This window comes from Amphibalanus amphitrite, unplaced genomic scaffold, assembly GCF_019059575.1.
Source record: "Amphibalanus amphitrite isolate SeventyFive unplaced genomic scaffold, NRLGWU_Aamphi_draft 000006F_arrow, whole genome shotgun sequence".
In the NCBI taxonomy this organism is placed as follows: Eukaryota; Metazoa; Arthropoda; class Thecostraca; order Balanomorpha; family Balanidae; genus Amphibalanus; species Amphibalanus amphitrite.
The window spans coordinates 984,714-1,008,933 of record NW_024881502.1 but is presented as its reverse complement, the minus strand read 5'-3'; the positions used below and the strand labels follow the sequence as shown (position 1 = coordinate 1,008,933).

At 50.0% G+C, this 24,220-nt stretch overlaps 1 protein-coding gene across 1 annotated transcript in view; it reads right to left on the bottom strand.

Moving 5' to 3' along the window:
• LOC122377900 (trithorax group protein osa-like) overlaps positions 1-11,135 on the bottom strand; it is a 32,008-nt gene extending 20,873 nt beyond the window's left edge. Inside the window, exons 1-6 of the mRNA XM_043358474.1 lie at positions 10,890-11,135; positions 6,223-6,432; positions 5,715-5,866; positions 5,234-5,373; positions 3,938-4,067; positions 2,988-3,162 (exon numbers count right to left, since the gene is read on the bottom strand). Coding sequence (XP_043214409.1) covers positions 2,988-3,162; positions 3,938-4,067; positions 5,234-5,373; positions 5,715-5,866; positions 6,223-6,432; positions 10,890-11,006 — 924 coding nt within the window. The 5' untranslated portion in view covers positions 11,007-11,135. The remainder of the gene's footprint in view (positions 1-2,987; positions 3,163-3,937; positions 4,068-5,233; positions 5,374-5,714; positions 5,867-6,222; positions 6,433-10,889) is intronic.
• Between the last annotated feature and the right edge of the window lie 13,085 nt (positions 11,136-24,220).

Here is a 24,220-nt window from a genome sequence, read left to right as displayed (position 1 = left end):
GTGGTGGGTATCTTCTAATATTCAAATTAAATTGAAAAGCAATAGGCTTTCTCAGCGCCGACGACGGATTTCACGTTGATAACAAAGGGAGCTCAAGGTCAGCAAAACTCGGGTTCAAGGAATGGCGGGCGTTGAAATGACTGCTGACGTCATCAAGAAACTGCTAATGGTTAAGAGATAGGGACTAAGCTGGTCCCACCCTGCAAGTAAAGGGAAGAAATTTCTTGAACACCATAAAGCTGCGGGGGTTGCGACCAGGATAAATGGTGGTTTCTGAGCCTGGCCGCAAACTTGGCTATCTCAACTCAAAACTAATGTTAAGGTGGGATGGTCCCTTTAACCCGGCAGTTGCTGGGGTATTTCGCCACCCACCGTTTGCTGGGGGGGGGGGGCGTTAAACGCCCCCAGCCGATAACTCGAGAACCAATAGACGCAGCGAAACGCACGAGGCGGCAAACGAAAGAACGCGACGAGACGCTTCAGATGAGTACTTTAAAGTTGAATTTTGAGGTCACAGGTCGGGTCAAGGTCAGGTCAAACACCTGAAATCGGGCTTTCAGTAGCACGGATTTCAGGACTTCGCAATGGGCGCCTCTCGTCATAAACTCTGTTAAAACGGTGCAGAATCCATCATATAAGGCCTACAAGAGTGTCAGCTCCATATAGGGGTCAATCAAGCATAGGTCAGGGTCAAGGTCAGGTCAACCGGGTAGGCACATATCCCCGAAAATCAAAACTGATATTCGCAGCCTGTGACACATGTTTTATGGATAATTTGGGGCGTAGAACACGATGGTCACATTCATTTTATCATATGTGTACGTGTTTGGCTCAAAAACCTCAATTTAAGAAATGCATGTATCATGGTCGTGAAGTACTCACGAGAAATTGCCAAGATTAAAGTTCAAGATTTTGGAAAAGGCGGAACGATAATCAATAATCGAAGATAGCCATTTGATTGTTCATGGTATTGGCAGTCTAATGGCGTTTCCGGCATGTCTGTATGTCTATTCTGTGATTTTATATGATTTTTTGAACATATGCCGTTTTTGGTCGAAAACTCAGAAATCATGACATCACTCGATCGATCATGACGTCCTCGATATCTCAAAAATTTTCCGACCGATTTTTTTTTTTTGAAACTTTGTCACAATAAACTTCAATCTATTCCCTACAGGTACCCAAAATTTGGCGCAGGCGCGCCGTTTTTATGCTATGGCCCGGCGAAAAAAGTGGGGGCGTTTAACGCCCCCCCCCCCCGCAACTCGCGGGTTAACAGATACGAGGGGGTATCGAAAAGTTCTGATCATCACATAGAAGATATAGACCGATTTTGATGATTTTTGGTTGGCATTATATTTGGTTCTTAAGAACAATGTTCCCGCAAAGAGAATCCTGATAAGTGGTTTTATCTTATGTAGGAGAGACTAAGAAGTAAAAAAGATGAGTAAAGGGCCCATTGAGGACCGAACCGTCATCCAACTAATGCATTTGAAACGGTATCACACTGAGAAATGACATCAAGAACGTGAAATTAGTTTATGGCGAGGAAAGCCTATCTCATGCACTTACCGAAAATGAAGAAATAATTTACAACTTGGTTGCATGGTCTTTGCAGGGGAGTCAAGAAGTGAGTGACTACCAGTGACTGACAAGGTGATGACTGTGAAGGAAGTGGAGGACCTCATCCTTACAGATCGTTGTGTGACCTTTCAGATGATTGTGCAACAGAAAGGTCTCAATGCTGGCAGTGCCTGAAAATATTATCAGCGAAGAACTACAGACGATCAAGGAGTCAGCCCGCTTAGAAGTTCGTGTGTCTACTTTGTTCAAGAGAAAAATGCGTCTTGGCTTTTCGAACTGAAAACTAGGCCTTTTTTAGGAAATTGAAGACATCTTCGATCATTTGATGACTTATGACGAATGCTGGGTCTATGTGCATGATCCAGAGACAAAAAGATGATCAAGATGTTTAAGCACGGCACATCTGTCCTTCTTAAAAGGCAAAGATGCAGAAGCCGATATGGAAGGTCAATGCTATCAGTGTTCTGGATCTGGCGTAGGATAGTCATTACCGACTGTCTTGATGATGGTCGGATAATGATAAGCAAGCACTACTGCACACTTTTGAAGAAGTTGCGAGATGGCCTCAAGCAGAATCGCCGCAAAAAAAGCCCCAAAAAGATGCTTTATCCGCACCGACAGCGCCCCCGCCCATTCGTCCTGAGCTGCGATTGAAGAAACAACATGATGTGGACATTAAATCCTACCGCATCTAAGAAATTCACATGACCGGGTATTAGCTGACTCTTGATTGTTACGGGAGATGAAGAATCCACAGTATGGCTGTTGATCTAAGGACAGAAATGACGTCATTGATGAGATGGAGCAGTGATTTACGGGACAGCGCGAAGGTCCTACAATGGCCGCCTGAGGCAGCTGAAGAAACGATGCAATAAGTTTGCGGTCGTGTGTGGTGACTTGTAAAGGAGTAATGAACATCATGTAAAAAAATCAAATTTCTATCACATCAAATTCATGGTGATGATCAGAACTTTTCGATACCCCCTCGTATATGCTTTTTGTGACCTGACACGGAAATCTGACAGTTATAAACGGGGCCAGTTTTGACAGAAACATCAAAATCATGTTTTTCAGACCCCCCAAACATTTCTCTGACTGACCATATTACGATCTATTGGATTACGTTAGTTTTGGGTCATTTGGGCATTATTGGCCATATTCGTGACCCCCATTTGCAGCACTATGCTCTTCACTACTTCAACTGGTCACTATCAGTAGCCGCCATTCCTGACACCAGCCTGACAAGTCACCCACCCAGCGGCCACGTGCAGCTACCAGTCCCGACCCTGGCCGGGTGTTGCCGTGCTGTGGCCCAGCATACCCCCGCAACACGCTTCGCTAGCTGCCTTTGACGGCCACACAACTGACCCGTCTGGCAGGACCCCCCCCGGGCGTGGCCTGACCTGGCAGAAGGTCGGCGCGGCCGGCTGGTCGCGACTGACCCCCGGCGCCGGCGACGCAGGGAAGGAGAGCGCAGACAGGTCCGGCAGCGAGCCCGAGCTGTTCATGGAGGGCGGCAGGGTCGCCGCAGGGGCCCGCTGGCCGCCGGCGGCCAGATAGGAGTCGCTGCCCAACGGTCTGCCGAGGCACCACAGCATGTCAGACACCACAGCTCGTCAGACAGGACACAACAGCACGTCAGACAGGGCACCACATCACACACCACAGTACGTCAGACACACCATAGCACGTCACACACCACAGCTTGTCACACAGGGCACCACATCACACACCACAGCACGTCAGACAGGACACAAAAGCACGTCAGGCAGGACACAGCACGTCAGACAGGGCATCACAGCACGTCAGACAGGGCATCACAGCACGTCAGACAGGGCATCACAGCACCTCACACACCACAGCACGTCAGACATCACAGTACAGCACCAGGGGCGGAGCTTCCTATTCACTTGGTGGGGCGGCCGCCCCACCAACTTGCCATTTTGCCCCACCAATAAGAGTTTTGCCCCACCAACTTAAGCCGATTTGCAGGACTTTACTGCTTAGCAAACCAATGTTTTTCGCATTGAGGAGCTTTGAAATGTCTGTGTAATGCAAAATATTATCTCTGTAATGAGAAGAATTGATTCATCGTTGTATTTTATCGAACTTAACAATCGGACATTGTAGGTTTGACCAAGGTTTGACAACTTTTTGCCCCACCAACTTTCCTGGAAAAGCTCCACCCATGTACAGCACGTCACACACACCACAGCTGCACGTCAGTCACGGTTCAGGGGCCCGGTCGGGCTCGGAGGGTTCGGCCGGGGTTGTGGGGCCCGGTCGGGCTCGGAGGGCCCGGTCGGGCTCGGAAGGGCCGGCCGGGCTCCGCGGGGTCGGGTGCCGCACTCACTGTCCGCCGCCGCCGCGCTGGCCGGGAGGCGCCGCCGACGACCAGTGTCCGCCTGCCGGCAACGGGCTGGACCCCAGGCTGGGCCGCGGCCCGTGCAGACGGCTCATGGCGCTGTCCGAGCCGGACCCGTCTGATGGCGGACAGGGCGGCCGGTCAGCGCTCACACACAGACAGGGCGGCCGGTCAGCGCGCTCACACACAGACAGGGCGGCCGGTCAGCGCGCTCACACACAGACAGGGCGGCCGGTCAGCGCTCACACACAGACAGGGCGGCCGGTCAGCGCGCTTACACACAGACAGGGTGGCCGGTCAGCGCTCACACACAGACAGGGCGGCCGGTCAGCGCTCACACACAGACAGGGCGGCTGGTCAGCGCTCACACATAGACAGGGCGGCCGGTCAGCGCTCACACACAGACAGGGCGGCCGGTCAGCGCACACACACAGACAGGGCGGCCGGTCAGCGCTCACACACAGACAGGGCGGTCGGTCAGCGCGTGCACACACACACACACACACACACACACACACACACACACACAGACAGGGCGGCCGGTCAGCGCTCAGATACACAGACACAATCAGGGCGGCCGGTCAGCGCTCACAGACAGGGCGCCGGTCAGCGCTCAGATACACAGACACGGACAGGGCGGCCGGTCAGCGCTCACACACAGACAGGGCAGCCGGTCAGCGCTCACACACACACGCGGACAGGGCGACCGGTCACTAGTCAGCGCGCTCAGACACAGACAGGGCGGCCGGTCAGCGCGCGCACACACAGACACGGACAGGGTGACCGGTCAGCGCGCATACACACAGACGCGGTCAGGGCGGCCGGTCACTAGTCAGCGCGCTCAGGCACAGCCAGGGCGGTCGGTCAACGCACACACAGACACGGACAGGGTGACCGGTCAGCGCGCGCACACAGACAGGGCGGCCGGTCAGCACGCGTACACAGACAGGGCGGCCGGTCAGCGCGCACACAAACAGACACGGACAGGGTGACCGGTCAGCTCGCACACACAGACAGGGCGGCCGGTCAGCGCGCGCACACACACACAGATGCGGACAGGGCGACCGGTCAGCGCTCACACACGTACAGAGACACGGGCCGTCCGGGCAGGGCCCGCGACCGCAGCCACCAGCTCAGCGACGGAGCCCACCGCATCGGGGAGCAGCGGCAGCGCAGAAAACATGGGGCCGTTTACCGGGCAACACTACTCCGGTGCTGAACGTACACCGGACCAGACTACCGAGCCCCGCAGCACGCCTGGGGGGGGGGCTGAGCGTGGCGCACCTGGGGCCGCCGGCGGTGGCGGCACGGGGCTGTAGCTGGGTGGCGGGCCGCCGCTGCCGTCCCCCGGCGGCCGACCTTGGTGCAGAGCCGAGTCGGAGTGGGTGCGCCTCCAGCTGCTGTCGGCCGGAGGAGACAGGTATCTGGCGACCACAGGGAGGGGCGTTGGAGGAGACAGGTACCTGGCGGCCACAGGACAGGAATTCTTAAATTTTCAGCGCTGTGCATTGGAAAGCTTACCTTGGGTGACGTCAGATCAATAGTGTCATAGTAGAGGGCAAAGTCGTAAACATTTTTTTTTTCGGTACGACACTAAGTAAAATAAAAGGTAAAACACAATTCTAAACGCATGTCGTAAAACAATGTAAAAGGCGGCTGACACAAAATGTCCTACACTGACCCCCCCCCCCCCACTGACCACTGACCCGCCGGCGTCTGACCCGCACTGACCCCCCCCCCCTACCGGCGTCTGACCCGCACTGACCCGCCGGCCCGGTACGGGGAGGTGTCGCGCCGGTGTTCGCTGGCGCGCGGGCTGCGGTGCGGTCCGACGCCCGATCCACGCCGGTCGCCGCTGTACGGGATGGGCTGGCAGCCGACCTGAGCCAGCCGGAGCTGCTCCTGGTGCAGATGGTCCTGAGGGGGACGCATCCGTCACACAGCAGTCCACACAGCAGTTACACACAGAGCCGCAACGGTCATAATGGCAGTGGCGGTGGCGGTGTCTCCCTCACCTGTACCGGTGGAATCGCGGTGTCTCCCTCACCTGGTACAGGTGGAGCCGCGGTGTCTCCCTCACCTGTACCGGTGGAGCCGCGGTGTCTCCCTCACCTGGTACGGGCGGAGCCGCGGTGTCTCCCTCACCTGTACAGGCGGAGCCGCGGTGTCTCCCTCACCTGTACGGTGGAGCCGCGGTGTCTCCCTCACCTGGTACAGGCGGAGCCGCGGTGTCTCCCTCACCTGTACAGGCGGAGCCGCGGTGTCTCCCTCACCTGGTAGGGGAGGTGGTGCTGGAGGTGGTGGTACGGTGGCCCGGCGCCGCCCATGCCCGGGTAACCGGCAGCGGCCGCCATCTGGCTGGCGTTGGGCAGCGAGCCGCCGCCGCCGCGCTGGTGCGCGCCGCCGCCGGCCGCCGCCGGCTGGCCAGACGGACCGCCGATGTAGACCGGCTGAGACGGCGGCGGACGGACGCCAGCCGGACCCTGCGGCGACGGCACAGCGGTCACCGCGGCATCTGACACCGCCACGGCGGCCGGCGGGTCACAGCGGACATCACCACAACCAACTCACACCGACACAGCGGGTCACAACAGGATGTGCGTGAAGTTGGCGTCAATGCCAGCACTTCTTTTTCAGATACGTAATACAAATTGCTCAGAATAGCGTTAAGGGTTATTTGAACCACGAGGATCACAAAAATACCGATGGTTTCGCTGTAAACCTTGAAACTCAAACAAACTCAAAGTAAAAGGACGGGGACCCGCAAAAGTACCCCAAGATGTATGATTTAAAAAAAGCGCCCAAATGAAGCCTGTGCAAAGTTCTAGCCGCGTATCAAGAACTATTTTTGTCAAGGTCAACCTTAACCCGGCCGAGCCCGGGGGGTAATCCCAACCACCGCAGCCCGGAGGGGGGGGGGCGTTTTTCGCCCCCCCCCCCCCCTGTCTAACTACGTAAATAGGGGAGCTACGGAAACAAAAGCGATAGGTACCAAACGAAAGGTCCTTACGAGACGATTCTAAAGCACCTAATATTTTTGACCTCAGGTCAATTTTCAAGGTCAGAGGTCAAGGTCAAAGGCAAAAACCGGCACATGTGTAGTGATCTCAAAGCAAACGTTCTAGAGGACGGCAGGATGCATAAAACCGGCAAAATCGGGTGTCAAACGAAAGAGAATCTGAGGATTCCAAAAATGTGCTCAAAATCAAAGGTCAATGTCAAGGTCATGCCTCGCTCAGGCGCGTCAAATGGTTTACTTTTTGTTTGGGTCAGGTCAACTTAGGGTGTTGACCTCAGGTCACGGTCAGGTCAGCGCCCCTAGGTCACGAAGTTGGTCGAAAGACGTCATGTCGCATATCATTCGATTCGGCAGGTCTTCCTGAGTCCATTGGTGACTTTCCCGACTCTCTAGCTTAATTTGATCGGGAGTAATTGGCGAAAAACTAATATGACCTTGATGACGTCATAAATGACGTCACACAAGGTCAGCATTGCAAAAGTGGCGCATCTAACCTTGCAAGGAGTGCATCAAATCACGATTCTGTGTGCTTGAGATAGTTGGAGATCGTTCCCGGCGCCAGAATAGCAGTTTTCATTTTTCCCCATTGACTTATAATGGTGAGGTCACGAAAATGACCTGACCTCATATGACCTTTAGGAAGAATCCGAGATATACAAGTTGTGAGACTTGTAATGGATGCAAGATCCTGCAAGTTTCATATCCCTGTGAAAGCTCCTCTGGCACTCTGGCAGTGAGGGCGTTGCGAAGTTGCGACATCTGAAGACCGTGCAGAGGTACACTTATGACGTCATAGGTCAGTGACCTGACCTGACCCGAAAATGCGGTTGGTGTCAAAAGATCCAGCTTGAATCAAAGGTCAGGTAGGTATGCCAAATTTCAGCTCTCTATCGCCAAGGTGTTCGGAGATATCGCCAAAAAATACCTATGGGGGGGGGGGGGCGGCACCAACCGCCCCTCGGCCGGCGAAGGTTAAATGTGGCTACTATGGGGTTTTCGGGGTGCCGAACACGAATATCTGTTAGTTTTGATCACCAAAGATGTCTTTAAGCATTTAGGATGGTCGGGTCAGGTCAGGTCAACCAGTAGGGATCATGACGGGTATTCGTAGTACCTACATGTCAACCGCCTCTGACAGCTTCGTAACATGTTATGAAGGCACAAAAACTACTTCGTTAGTGTCCAAATGGTTGCTAAATTCGAATTCAGCCAAAAAAACTAGCCTAGAAACATGAAAAACTCGAAAAAGGAAACCGAGGTCACCAAAGGTCAATGACCTGACCTGACCTTCTGGTGACCTTGACATCCACCCTATTGCATGGGAGCAGCATCAGATCACATGTTTGAACATTTGAAACCACGAGAAGCTTGCAAACGCGCGGCTAATGCGAGCCGACATACGCCCAATCGCGATTCCAGCCAAACATGGTCTCGGAAAGTAGGTCACAGGTCAAAGGTCATTTGGGTCAGGGTCATGAAATTTTCAGGGTAGGTGTAAAATTGATCAATGCGAGGGTACTGAAAGTTTTGTCGCGATCGGCCGCTTTTAAAGCGAGTTATTCGCGAAAAGGCTTAGGGAGATTGCATCAACCCCCCCCCCCCCGTGCCAGCAAGGGTTAACCCACGAGCCGCATTAAGTTGCCCCCCTTTACGTGTTGTGGAATATCTCCGAAACCTGATGAGCTACGAACGTGAAACTTTGCATAGCTTCAAATGAATACCTAGGCAATGTTTGAGGAAAGTTTGGTGGTTGTGGGCTGTAGCACTTAAGATGACGTTAAAGTGACGTCAAAAAGTTTTGTCGTTTTCCGATATGGACCGTTTCTGATGTTGCTGAGCATTAAACTCAACTGTAAATGAACCAGACAGCACCTCTAAAACATCTAGGCATAATTCCAAGTTCCAACTAGTTCCTGACCAATAATAGGTCCTTTATATTCAGTTTCATATGTCGGATATATCGTGAGGAAACTGAGAGTCGCAAATCTTTAATTTGACTTCTGACGCCACTGTGACGTCATTTCACATGGGATCGACACCAAATTTGGACACAGCCTCGGCTAGGTATTCATGAAGATGTGTGCAAAGTTTCGCTTCTCTATCTCTTCGCGTTGCGACGATATCGTCGCAGAAGTAAAGGGGGGCAACTATATACCCCCCAGCGGCGGGTGGGGCGGAGGCCCAGCGGCCGCCAGGTTAAATACTGACATATAATTCTTTTACGAGTGTCATTTCAACCCTCGCCCGCACATGGGAGGGGGGAGTTGCCCCCCCCCCAGGTAGTTTTTCTGCTCTGCACTCAACAATTTTAGAGCTAGAAGGCTGATTTTTCGCATAGCTGCTCCTCTATCCTTTGTTGATGTCCACTGAAAATTTCAAGTTTCTGTGATTTTTGGTTTCGGAGATATGACCTTGTTTTACAGGTCAGGTCATGACCCAAATGGCCAATTCTCAACATCTTGCGTTTGCCATGGGCCTTGTGAGCTTTTGACACCTTTATTTCGGCCTTTTTTGCCTGTCTTACCTCCCACCGATCATGGAACATGTTGTTCGACGAGGTACAGGTGTCAAGGTCAGGGTCAAGGTCAACCTAGGTCATCTAAGATAATTGTGTTTTAGGCAAGCTGAATTTACTTTTTGTGAAAATTTTTGACTGCATTTTTGGTAAAAGCTTCTCAGATCATGATTTCATGTAATATGGACACAAAAACAACCGGTGCACACATCAGTATACACACAGACACACACCGACATACAAACACATATAATTGACCTCGACCTAACTTGACCTGAAATGACCTCAACAGCAAAAATCTGGTCGGGTAGTGTGACAAAGAGGTTCTAGCTGGCTTGGCACCTGAAAACAGCATCGTCATCAGTACATGATAAGCAGCACACTTGATATCCAACGGTGACGGCCAAAACAGCAACATGTTTTAGTTTGACCTGACCTGGAAGGTCAATGACTGACCTGAGAAGGTAAAACTAGGCATTATTGGATTTGTCTCTTCCCAAAGAATCTTTTTGGCCTTTACCGCTAAGCTCTAACTCCAACAGGAACGAAATGGCACGGGGGGGGGGGGGTGGGTGGCAACCCCCCACCCATGTGCGTTCTAGGATGGGAAAATGGCATGTGCGGGCGAGGGTTAATTGTTCATGTCCATCTACTACCATGTTTATATCAATAAACGCCATAGCTATCATATGTCACCAGCTGGCCGGCCAACTGATATTGTCCTGTTGTTATAGTTCTTTTTTTAGTTTGACCCTCACTGTAAACATCTTTTTGAACACAGCACAAGCATTGCTAGCTGAGTTACTGAGAAAACTGCTTAGCACACAATGCATTGGAGATATCAATAATATTTTCGAAATAAGTTCTGACCACTGATGATTTTATGCAAAACGCTGTGCGATGTATTGATTGCTTCAGTTTTAGTTCCTGACAAGTCGTCTATGCCTATGGAGCTGTAAATATAGACAAATACGAGCTGGGAACCAGAAAAGGGAGCCAGGTAGACATAATTTTGATAAGGTTGATCGCCTGTTAAATTGATGTGCACTAACCAGTTTGCTCAGTAATTCAGGTAGCAATTCTCATGCTATGTTCAAAGAGACGTTTGCAGTGAGGGTCGAACTTAGAAAAAAAAAGCTATAGTAAGTCCCGTAGGCTGTAAGTTTTAGGTTGGTTGGCTAGTTGGTTCAAGGTTGTAGTTCAGTAAATAAGGTAAGGCCAGGTTATATTATGGTTTTTATCTTCACCATACTTCATCTAAACATTCATCGAATTGTCCCAGAATCATTCGTCAACAATATCTGGAACCTTTAATTGTATTGAGAACCAGTAACAGAGGTTTTGTGTATCAAATCTTGGCACAATTAAGGAATGAAACGTAAGGCTTTTCCTGCAATCATTCATACCTTTGGGGGCACAGCAATATTGACTTCACGCATTATCTGCTCAAATGCAGCAGTCTCTTCCGCCTGCTTTTGAGCATGCAGAGCTATTTTTTCACTAAATTTACGCGGATTTGCCATCACAGCGGTTAGCCACAATGACAAAGCTTTTGAATTTATTACACCTGTCCTGCCAAGTTAAATTCAAGTGTAAAAATTATATAAATTAACAGTACAGACACAAAAATATTCTGCGCTATTTCTGCCCAAATCAAGGCTATGCTGAAAAGAACTCCATCGGGCAGATTACTTGCACTACCCTTATATTGATGACGTCATTGAAAAGGAAGGTGTTCCTAGCATTATTTAGATTCAGGGTTGTGTGCCAGCTTTCCTGGACCGTATGGAGTTAATGGCCCAGATAAGGAGAACCGGATTTTTAGAGCTTAGGTATCCATACCTTCAAAACTCATGGAAACGTCTTAAATTCTTCAAATTTTGAGTACCCCAGTGCGAAATTCTCTCCGACGGGTTGTCGGTCGTACCTCAACCACATTTCACACCACTACCCAGTAAACATGACTGGGTAGTAAACCGGAGTAAACCGTCGGCCCGACGTCGGGCCGAGGCTCGGCCCGACGTCGGCCCAACGTCGGTTCAACCTCGGCCCGACATCGGCTGGACGTCGGATATGCCCGCATGTTCCGAGCGACGTCCAGCCGAAGTCCAGCCGACGTCGGGCCGAGATCGTTTGCCGAGGTTGACGAGATCGTTGGTCGTTGGACCGACGGGGCCGACGTCGGCATGTGTATTGGGACAACGCGCCAAAAATATCAACCGGCGGCGGGATTCGAGCCCCCCAGTCGCCGACGTCGGCATGTTTACTGGGACAACACGCCAAAAGCATCACCCGGCGATCGGATTCGAACCCCGTGTCAATCGAACGCGAGGTTAGTGCGCTAACCACTACACCACGCAGCCAGCTAACGAATTCGGTTTGTTTTGTTGGGTTATATGCCCTTTCGGTCTGACAAGACCATTTCAGAGCCGGAAGGATCATAGCATGGATTAGGTATTCCTGGATCGGACACTCCGCCGATTTTCCGACCACCCGGCGGCGGCGGCGGATTTCCCGACGGCGAGGGCGCTGGCAGTGGCGGTCGCAGGGGGGGGGGGGCCATCAGGGCCATGGCCCCCCCCAAAGGCAGATCAGGGGGGGCCATCATATCATTTGGCCCCCCCCAAACAACCGATGGGCCCCCATGGCCGTATGGGGCCCTGGCCCGTATTCGATTGTTACGAGGCTCGAGAAACCCACGCCAGCTATTAACAGCTCCCATACCAGTCTTTGAGGGTCCTACACTGACCTCTGAGGGCCCTTAAGTGGCGGTCATGCGTCCACATTGACTGCTGAGGACCCACATTGACCTCTGAGGGCCCTCCACTGGCCTTTGAGGGCCCCTAAACCGGCCTTAGGGGCCCAACCGGCGTCTGAGAGCCTCACACCGGCCTCTGGTGGCCTCATTTCTGTCTCTCGAGTCCCAAGACCAGCCTTAAGCGCTGGATTCTGAAGACCCGATGTCGGCCTCTAAGAGCCCGCATCGGCCTCTGGGGGCCCATCTTGGCCTTTGAGGGCCCTCCGCTGGTTTCTGGGTTCCAACGCCGGCCCATGCCGGCCTTTTAGTGCCCCAAACTGACCTCTAAGGGCCCTATGCTGGCCTGTAAGGACACACATTAGCCTCTGAGGGCCCCCGCACTGGATTCTGAAGACCCAATGCCGGTCGCTCAGGGCCCGCATCGGCGTCTGAGGGCCCATCTTGGCCTTAGAGGGCCCTCCGCCGGCCTCTGGGGTCCAACGCCGGCCCATGCCGGTCTTTTAGGGCCCCACACTGACCTCTGAGGGCCCCATGCTGGCCTGTAAGGACACACATTAGCTTCTATGGGCCCCGCACTAAATTCTGAAGACCCGATGCCGGCCTCTAGAGGCCCGCATCGGCCTCTGAGGGCCCATCTTGACCTTTGAGGGCCCTCTACTGGCCTCTGGGGTCCAACGCCGGCCAATGCCAGTCTTTTAGGGTCCCATACTGACCTTTACGGGCCCCATGCTGGCCTGTAAGGTAAGGGCCCACATTAGCCTCTGAGGGCCCTCGCCCGCACTGAATTCTGAAGACCCGATGCCGGCCTCTAAGGGTTAGCATCGGCTTCTGAGGGCCCATCTTGGTCTTTGAGGGCCTTCTGTTGGCCTCTGGGGTCCAACGCCGGCCCATGCCGGTCTTTTAGGGCCCCACACTGACATCTGAGGGCCCGTGCTGGCCTGTAAGGACCCACCTTGGCCTTTGAGGGCCCCACACGAGCTTCTGAAGACCCGATGCCGGCCTCTAAGGGCCCGCATCGGCCTCTGAGAGCCCATCTTGGCCTTTGAGGGCCCTCTCTGGCCTATGGGGTCCAACGCCGGCTCATGTCGGTCTTATAGGGCCCCCACGCTAACCTCTGAGGGCTCCATGCTGGCCTGTAAGGACCCACATTAGCCTCTGAGTGCCCAATTAGGTCTCTGATGGTCTCAAACTGCTCTTTGCAGGCCCTGTACTGGTCTCTGAGGGCCCTAAACTGGCCCCTAAGGGCCCACACCAGCCTTTAAAGGTCCCACATCGGCCTCTGATGGTCCCATTTCTGTCTCTGGGACCCAAACTGACCCTTATGTGCCTCTGAGGGCCCCGTACTGGCTTCTGAAGGATCGATGCCGGCTTCTGAGGACCCATTACGGTCTTTAAGTGCCTCATACCGACACCTGCGGCCCCACACTAGCCTCTGAGGGGCCCCAAACTGGCCTATGAGGTCTCTACACCGGCCACTGATGGCCCTATTATGTTCTCTGGGGGGCTCATGCCTTACCTTCGGGGGTCATGCACTTGCCTCTGAAGGCCCACATCAGCCTCTAGGGCACTACCTGGGCCTTTGAGGCCCTTCGCTGACCCTTGGGTCCAACGCCGGCCTCTGGGGGGTCTGACGCCGTACTCTAAGGGCCCCATTGCAGCCTCTAGGCGATAGGTATCGCCGAAGCGCTATAGATGGGCTCATAAGTGTAGGAACCATGGGTGCAGTGGGCACAGTTGCACCAACAATAATTCTGCAGTGGGCGCAGACAATGTATTCTGCATCCACAACAATCTGGAACAAAACCCCCTTTTCTCAGCAACACTGCTTTCCATGCAGCACGAAAATTTAGGATATTTGCCATGTCCGTTGCCCACTATCCATCTTTCGAAGCATTTGCTACTGTAATGATCTTCAAAACTTACATTTGTGCCCAAGTAAAATAAAAAAAAGATGAAACGGAACACATGTGATTGAACGGTGAACAGATACCGATGACCCACTGTCAAAAGTTTTAGCACGATGATCTTAGAAAATGGCAAAGTTAGCCGCCTAAGCCGCCTTTATTTTTGCGGTAATCCATTCACAGTTGTGTGAATTATTGACAATATCAATACTTCAAAATGCACTTATCGGTATTTTTTTCGACATTTTTTTTTTTTTTTTTTTTTTTTTTTCATGCACTAACTAATCTACGAAATAGTCCGCCGCCCATGAACAGACGACCAGGAGTGTCCACCCACGGTCCCGCACGACCACAGAACCATACGTTAACACCAAAAACAAAAATATGCAAGTCGTGACACTCCCTGCTAAGAAAAGGAACATAACAAAAAAAAGAAGCGAAAAAAACTGTGCAGCCAAATACAGATGCAAGTAGTGTTGTGAGTCATGCATACAAGGGGCGGAAAGAAATCAAAGCTAAAAATAGCTTTGACTAGACACTACGTTTTTTTGTTTTTTTTTTCTTCAGTACCTAAACATTCATACCTTGGTTAGTTACACATTCGCACAGGGAGTTGGAACAATCACACAAGGACATGGGTATAAGCCGGTAGCATGCAGATCAAAAGGTCGGTGTCGGTTCCTGGTCAGGTTTCAGCATGGTCAAGTGCCCACCGAAATAGGCCACCCAGCTAAGCAAGCTTGTTGCTGGGCGAGCCTAACTCGGCAGGCGGGGTAGATGAGGGGCGAGTTATTCTAATATTGCTTTCTCTATCGGAGATAGAGACCACTACGGTATCTAAAACTTCTAGGACTTCCTCTTGCGGCAGGCGCAAAAAAAAAATCCACAAACGCACATACACAACATAAACGGCACATGACACATTGATACAATACAAAGAGAGTGATACACATATAACCAAAACGGCAAACGACACTACCATAGGTACACAAATAATCAGTGGGTATTACCAAAATATTCCATTTTGGTATGACTGTAAAAACGGAACACTGAAATGTACCACCTCTCTCTCTCCTCAACTGATTTAACAAGACACTACTGAGAAGAAAAAAAAAACAGGACAGAAAAAATAGAAATAGTAGAAATGGAACGCAGTCTAGCCCCACGTCCCCGGCGGCAGGCGCTGAGGGCCGGCTATCCGACCCCGACGGACCTATGCGGCAAACACAGCACCTCGACGCCCGCCGCGCAAGGTCGCAAGGCCATGAGGGCCTTCCTACCAGGATATCAGTAAGAATCTAAGGTAAGGTTAGGTGCATATGAATATCAGTACGAGTCTAAAAGAGAACCTCTTATTATATTTTTTAGCTGTCTTTTGGATGCCGGAATTGTCTGTATGTTCGGAAACATAGGACTGATTATTTGGTTCCAGAGCCTGGGACCAGCCCATCGTATCGTGTGTGTACGGTATAGTTTTTCAGTGAACATTTCATTGAAATGATGAGCTGAGCGCGTGACTCGGTCTGGTTCAGCTAAGGTAAAAAAGTTATCTAGGGATGTGGGCAAAGTTTCATTTAGCTTACGATGCAGTAAAAGTAATGATTGCTGTTTACCGATGTCGGTAAGACGAAGCAGCTTCAGCTTTTTAAAAATAGGGGCAGTGTGAGCAAGCCTCTCACTACCATCAATCAACCTAATGACTCGTTTTTGTAGGGTTTGTAGTTTGGTGATGCTAGTACTGTAAGTATTACTAAAGATCATGCAACAATAGTTCACATACGGTAAGAAAAGGGCATTGTATAGCAGCAGCAACTGTTTACTGGTAACAAAATACCGGACTCTGCTTATAAGTCCGACATTTCGGCTAAGTATCTTGGTGAGGTGAGCAATGTGCGATTTCCATCGCATGTCGTCATCTATATACATACCTAGGTATTTCACTGTTTTAACAAACTTGATGTTGTTACCAGTAAGGGAGACGGTTATTGTTATTTTATTGCGCGAGTTATTGTAAAGCTGACAAAATGTTTTGTCTGTATTGATTGAAAGTTGGTTTGCTGCAAACCAATCTGAAATTTTAGGCACAATGTTATTTATCCGTGACTGCAGTTGTCGCTCATCTTTCCCTTCAACGAAAATTGCTGTGTCATCTGCATACAAATATGCATTAAAATTGGGAGATATTGAAGGGAAGTCATTAATGTAAATAAGAAAGAGGAGTGGTCCTAAAATCGATCCCTGTGGCACACCCATATCGATGGGAATGAGGCTAGATCGTGAGTGATCTATCTCGACACACTGTGTACGGTCCTGTAAATATGATTTAATCATCATATGAGCCTGCCCACGAATGCCATACCTATATAGCTTTTGTAGTAAAATATTCACATTTACAGTATCGAAAGCTTTGCGGAGGTCTAGGTAAATGCCACATACAACTTTGCCTGCTTCAAATGCTTCAGTGATCTTATCTTGCACCAAAAGGATGGGCATGTATGTGCTCATGTCTTTCCTAAACCCAAATTGATAGCTACTTATAATTTCGTTACTATCGAAATAGTACTCTAATCTATTATATATTATTTTTTCTAGTATTTTAGACAAAAAAGGCAAGATACTGATAGGTCGGTAGTTTGAGAACCTGTCTTTACTACCTGTTTTATAAATTGGCTTGATGACTGCTCTTTTCAGGCCGGATGGAAACATACCTTGGCGTAAGCAAAGGTTAAAAAAGAAGACAAGCTGCCTTAATATTGCACGGAATGTCGATTTGAAAATACGAGCATTGATACCATCAATTCCACCGCCAACATTATTTGTGTTAGTAATAATGTTTTCCAGTTCAATCTCGTTTATGTCTTCAAAGTGTGAAAACGTATTTCCTATTTCATTAGGAATGTTAGCAATGGGGTCAATGTCGCTTGGGGGTATGTTATCTTTAAGTTTTATACCGACGTTAGCAAAATATGTGTTGAAAGATTCGGCAATGTTCTCAGCACCAGTCACCACATCCTCATTAGTTTTAAAAGTATGCGGAAGCCTGTGCTGTGGTACATTTCCTTTAGTCATTTCATTTAAAATTTGCCATGTTTCTCTCGGACCAGAATCTTTCAGAGCATTCTGGTAATACGTTTTCTTAGCGTTCCGAAGAACCTGTGTGAAAATATTTTTATATCGTTTATACTGGTTTACATTATAAGCAGTAGGCGTTTTCTTTTTTAGGCGGAATAGATCATTTTTCCTGTTGATAGATGCCAATATAGCAGGTGTAATCCAAGGCTTAATCGGAGTTTTTTTCCTCGATGGTATGTAGGTATCACTGTACCTAGATATTCCTGAGGTATAAGAGTCAATGATCAGTTTACACGCATCCTCGGCATTTGTCAATTGACAAATATCAGTCAGTTCGTTTTGCAAATATGATTGCAAGTCTGGTACTTTGTTGTAGTTAAAAGAGGTTACAGTCTGTCTCATACGAATATGAGAGTCGTTCGCCTGAAAAGCACAGTCGATGAAAACTGGAAAATGGTCAGATATATCATCAAGAATGATACCGGAGTTATTTATGATCGATAAATTATTACAAAAGAAGTTGTCCAGGAGAGAGGCACTATCACCCTCACCCAGCCTTGTAGTCTTTGAAACACAGGGAAAGAAGCCATACGATAAGAACATGTTAGTACCCTCCCTAGTTATGTTAAGAACATGTTAGTCCCTAGTACCCCATTAGACATGGTACACCCTCAAAGCTCGCAATGAGCCTCCGCTCGGGTGCCGCTCCCTACCCCCCCCCCCCGCTTCACCGGCCATGGCCTGGATTTCTGCACCCGTGCACTACGCCCATGGGCCCCTTTAAGCTAGCACCGGGCCCCCTGGGTCAGCGCAGGGGCCCCTTTGCCAAGTTGGCCCCCCCCAAACTCCAAGTCTGCGACCGCCCCTGGGCGCTGGCGTCATTTTAGCATTGCGGGCTATGGGCGGAGCGTGTCTTTTTGTATACTTTTGTCGTTTATTACTTACCTATAACCGATTTTGATGAAAATTTTTGTGAAACAGGTAAAACAGGAATTGAGGAATGTCATGGAAATATTCTTTTCCCAGTTTTGATTTTAGAAGTTGCTTAAATTCTGCTGACAAGTGAGGGTTCGTGATTACAGCTGAAGAGCCAATGTTGAAATAAAGTTAAGTTTTATGCGATTACATGAAAATAAGTTGATATTTGTATCAGTGGCGGATCTAGGATTTGAGTTTAGGGGGGGCAAACATTGCGCCGCCAGGCAAGTCGGCGAGAATTTCAAACGTCCAGTCTTAGGAACCCAAAAAAACGAGCTACCCCTATTTTTCTCCTCGGATTTCGGGAATTATTTTTTATTTTTTTACATTTTTGTCAGTCCGGCCAAGCCAGGGCAGCGCAAAAAAAATTTGCAGCCACCCTGACTCCGGGAGATAGTTAGAGAATAGCTCACCGGCGCTATGGACGGTCCGTCCTCTACCTCCCGCATCACCTCGGCAAGACCTCGTCCGAAAGGTCCGCCCGCGCCGGTTCTCAAGGGCTTCTGTATCCGGAGACCGATAAGGGTCGCAGCAGCAGGTTCATGTGTAAATGCCCACGACCAAAGGCCACATCAGCGTACCTGCGATACTATACGCAGTCAGGGTTGCCACGTAGTTAAACGTATTAACAGTTGTTTCCGGTAATAGAAAGTGAGATCAGTCGATTAAGAATCCCAACAAGAAATAGACGAAGAACAGCGCATTTGTTTTCGGTCCTGCATTTATTGCTGCAATTACAATGAACATTCCTTAACTTTGGGACTAAACTTCGCGAGCTAGCAAAATTATGCAATAAGTGTTACTTTCGAGAGGAGATAAACGATGCTTCTACAGACTACATAGGACCACAGCGCAACAGCCAACGAAATCACACTGAACAGCGTTAAGTTCCCACAACATACTGAGCTTCTCCAACACCTCGCAAACCAAAAGCTCTGACTGAGGCTTTCTGTGTTTGTCCCCGTTAGATAACGGTATGGCTCATGAAAAAGCCGCGATTGGTAATCTTCTTTACGTTATTCCTCTCAGAAACCTATCTCGCACTTGTTCTCAAAGGCACGCAGTACACCGTTCTTTCTGGCCATCACTGAGTGACACAGCGGCAGTAGCTCAACCCAGGGCGTATTTTAAGGGATTTTCACTGGGTCGGCAATCACAATTAGGGGCGGCATTTTGCACTCATAGGGGCGGCACTTGGCATCTGAGGGGGCGGCATACCTACTGATATTTAATGACCAAAAAAGACACGTTCGACGATTCTTTTATAACTCTTCCTAAGTAATGATTTCAGATTCAACCTAAGCTCAGCGGTATTACGTTTATTTTTCCGGGATATAGTATTTCTCTCATCATAATGCGTTAAATCATACCAGTGCCCGGCTACCTACTGCTGCGTAGGGACAGAGCCGACGGCAGGGGCTACGGCGGCGTGGCTGTCCTAGTGAAGGAGACGATGACGGTGACCGTGATGGAGGAACCTGATCAGGTCACAGCGGGCTCTAAGCTGGAGTCGCTGTGGGTTCGTATCCGCGCGGGCCGGCAAAGTATTGTGCTATGCTCACTATATAGACCCCCAGTGCACACCCAGGCCCGGATTAGTGCCGATTTAGATGAGCTGGAGCAGCAGCTGCAGCATATCATCACTCGCCACAGTGGACCGATTGCGATTGTCGGCGACATCAACATCAACACAAGAGACACCAACAGCACATCAGCTGCGAGACTCCGGGAGTTTTTCGCCGCCTACTCCATGGAGCAGCACGGCAGCGGACCGACATTCCGATCATCTGGTTCCGCGATCGATATTATCTGCACGAACCGGGGCGCTGAGCGAGTCGGCACGGTACACTGTCATTACAGCCCACATGACTGGTCCCGGGCCACGATCTCGCTGCCTGACCTGCAGCCGGCGCGGTGCGCGGTGACGGGCCGGTGCTGGCGGCAGATGGACGCGGCGGACGTCAACAACCGGCTAATGAATGTGGACTGGAGCCCAATTTATGACAGTGCCGACCCTGCAGCACAGTGGGATTACTTCCTTTCAAAGACTATGCCTATTTTAGACAGTGCAGTTCCCGTGAAGCGAGTTAAAGGGACAGTATCACCATTTTGATGAAATTTGACATTGCATAGGCCCCACCTTTCTGGTCCGGGAACTGAAGACCGATCCTCGAAGCTCCACACCGTTATCCCGCTATCGCCGCTCAAAGTACGAAAGGTGTACCACACTTTGAATTGCTTTGAATCGTGCTTCACTATCTTCACTGTTTAAATGTTTGCGCCGTTTTGAATTGACCGCCAGTAATAAAACTTTTACCCTGGTCATTTCATCAAATTTTATAAAGCCAAAACGTTTTTCGCACTTATTCATCACCGTTAAATTCATTAAATAGTCGTAGGCAATTTCCGCTGTTTCCTTCGGATTCTAGCGGCTCAACAAAGGAATTCCTCCAGCTTGAATCACAATCTCCCTCCAATGTATGACGTTTATCACGTGATTGTCACGTGATATTTTCTCCCATTGTCAATTGTCACGTCCAATTGTCACTCCCTCCAATTGTCACGTTATATTTTTATAGGCAATACCTAAGGCTACCTCTCCCTAAGGACAACTCAATCAGAAGAACGACCGCGTAAGCGTAGCGTCAATAATGTATTATCTGCGCCAGTTCTGTAGTAATTTTGCATGCTTCCAAACTGGCGGCCATGCTTGTATAGTGGTGGTTCGCTCATGAAAATGAATCATGAAAATGAAATGTGGTTGCAATATTTTTCACCGAGTTCGCTCCTCAAACTATGTTTTTGTGATTCAGAAAAATAAGAAATGCTAGTAAAAAAAAAATCAGCTCCATACATGGATTTTTTTTTCGATGATACTGTCCCTTTAAAATACGGAATCCTACGGCACCCCCCGTGACAGCCGCCACAAAAGAGCTGATGGCCCGTCGGCGGGCAGCGCTGCGTGTCTCGGACCGTGACAGTTACCGGGAGCTCAACCGTCAGGTCAGGTCAGCCGTCCGTCGTGACACACGGGAGGACATTGAGCGGCGGGTACGGGAGAACGGACCGAGCTCGCTGTGGCGCAGTGTGCGGCCCGTCATATCTGGGAAACGGACCACCAGACAGCTGCCAGACACAGACGTGGACAGTGTGAACCAGTACTTTGCGAGTATTGGTACCGCCACTGCCCGGCAGGTGGACACGGCGGGCCCGGCGCTGCCCGTGCGACTGCCGCGAGTGTCCACTGGCCGGTTTCAGCTGTCACCTGTTACGCCGGGGGAACTGCGGCGTGTGATAGGCCGTATGCGGAGCAGTACGTCGTGTGGAGCAGACGGACTGTGCGTACGCTTTGTGAAACAGTGTATTGACTCATTGTGTCCTGTCATTACTCATATTGTCAACTCGAGCCTCATCAATCATACTGTCCCCAGCTCTTGGAAACTCGCTCTGGTGCACCCTGTACAGAAGACGGATAAATCCACCGATGTGTCTAACTTCCGGCCCATTTCTATTCTTCCGACAATCGCGAAAATTACAGAACGCGTAGTTTATGAACAGTTGTACTCCTACTTTACTAGTCACTGCCTATTCACATCTAGTCAACACGGTTTTAGATCGAACCACTCTACTGACACGCGCTTTTAACTGTAACTGACAGAGTGTTCGAGGCCATGGATTCCCGTGAGGTGCCCCTTCTATGCATGCTAGACCTGTCAAAATGTTTTGATGTCGTGCCACATGAGAGACTCTTGGATAAGATGCGCCTGTACAATGTTGACACTCGGTGGTTTCATATACCTGACCGGACATTATCAGAGAGTTGTCGCCCAAGATCAGCGTGGCTACCGCACCATGTCAGCGTCACTGCCCAACCCTATAGGCACCTATCAGGGAACTGCCCTCGGGCCATTACTGTACAGTGTGTACGCGAATGATATGGCCCTGTACGCTGACGGTGCGACCATAGTGCAGTATGCGGACGACACCCAGGTTATCGTGAGTGGGAGACCCGGAGAAATTGGCACTCTTACTGCATCCATGGAACTCAATCTGTCATTTCTGTCGGCATGGTTTGGCAAAAACGGTATGAAAATTAACGCTCAGAAAACACAACTCATGGCCCTCGGGACTCGTCAAAATCTCAAGCAGCTCCCCACGGTTGGAATCAAATTTATGGGTGCCACTGTCTCCGGCTCTCCCACGGTGCGGAATCTGGGTGTTGTGTTCGACCAGACGCTGTCTTTTACCGCCCATGTTGACGACGTCGTACGCCGCTGCACAGGCCTGCTGATTGGTCTTACGCACAGCAGACACCATTTACCTCGAACGACGCTCAGCACACTAGTCAATGGTCTAGTCATCTCTCTCGTTCGGTACTGCATAAGTGTTTATGGATCGTGCAATGCTACTCAGATAGGGCGTCTACAGAAAGTGCTTAACTTCGCGGCGCGAGTGATATCAGGGCGACGTAAATTCGACCATGTTAGCGACGTGCTGCGCGATCTGGAGTGGCTCTCTGCCCGTAATTTGTACCGCTACCATTCACTGACGCTTCTAAAGCGGACCCTGGTCACTGACCAGCCTGAGTCACTCGCCACTCACCTCATGTACAGACGTGATGTGCATCAGCGCAGTACGCGACAGGATGGCATGCTTCACCTGACAAGTATTCGATCAGAAGCAGGAAGGAGGCGTTTTACCTACGCGACTGTGACTGATTTTAACACCATACCAGCGGATATTCGAGCCATGAACCTGAGCCGATTCAAAAAGGAGCTGCACAAGTACCTGCTGCTGCAGCAGCTGCAGCAGCAGTAGAGACGCCTTGGACGACACTGATGTGATAGAACTGTATGTATTGAGTATGATGTGCAATGAGTGATGTGATGTTTGTATGCATGTGATCCGCTCACCTCATTCACGTCTAGTCTTTATATGTACTTGACACGGGCTCTGGAATAGCCACACATGTGTGGAATGAACCTAAGAAGTGCAATAAATAAATAAATAAATAAATAAATGAACTATAATTTGACCTAACAAAAAATAATTTCAAAATTTTACCTGAGGTAAACATGTTACATACCAGTCGATTCGTATCGTCAAGCTTAAAATATTCACGGCGTTTTATGGCTCTATCTAGAACAGTGGCCGGCAGGTCGCACGAGTGTGCCCACTTTATGGGCGCTGGACGGGGCCATTACCCCCACTTGCCATACCCCATTGCTTACACAGCAAGGGTCGCTGATATTCGGCCATATCCTTTGACGCCTCTATTTTTCTGCATAGGTATAAATAAAATGCAACACAATTAACTCTCTTTTTTATGGAGAGGGGAGCGGGTGGAGTAAGGATTAACTCATACATTTTTCATTTATTAGTTACTCGCGTAATGAACAGCGTATTGCAACGATACGTTCATCCCTCCCCCCCCCCCCCAGGTCAATGAATGTTATACCTACCTACTCAAACATTTTCGTGACTCCAGTGACATTGTCATTGAGTTTTTGAAATTTGAATGACCTTCACTCGGTAACTTTCTCTCCGGCTCGGCCGGCGGACAAAACGCAAGCGAAGACAATGCGGGGAGTCCGGTGCTCTACCAACTGAGCCACGGAACAGGCAAATGCTCACCATAGATATACCGACTGAACTATTCCTTTATAACTTCAGCGATTGATAAGACAAACAGTGTGTAACTGTATATATAACCCTCGCCGGCACAGGCCATTTTGAGTCCTTCGACGGCACAAGGGGGGGTTGGTTGGTACGACCCCCCCCCCCCTCGCGTTTGGCTCCTGATGGAGCTAGAGCTTCGCAGAAAAAAAACGAGCGTGTTGCCCGTCACGAGAGGAAGCCAATGATACCCATTTTCAAGATCCTAGGTCATCGGTTGACCTTCCAGGTCAGGTCAATGACCCAAAAATCGGGAATATCGGGACCTGTTTGAAAGTCGTAAATTGTGGCTGCTAAGGGGTTTTCCGGGGTGCTGATCACAAATATCGTGTTAGTTTTGATCACAGAT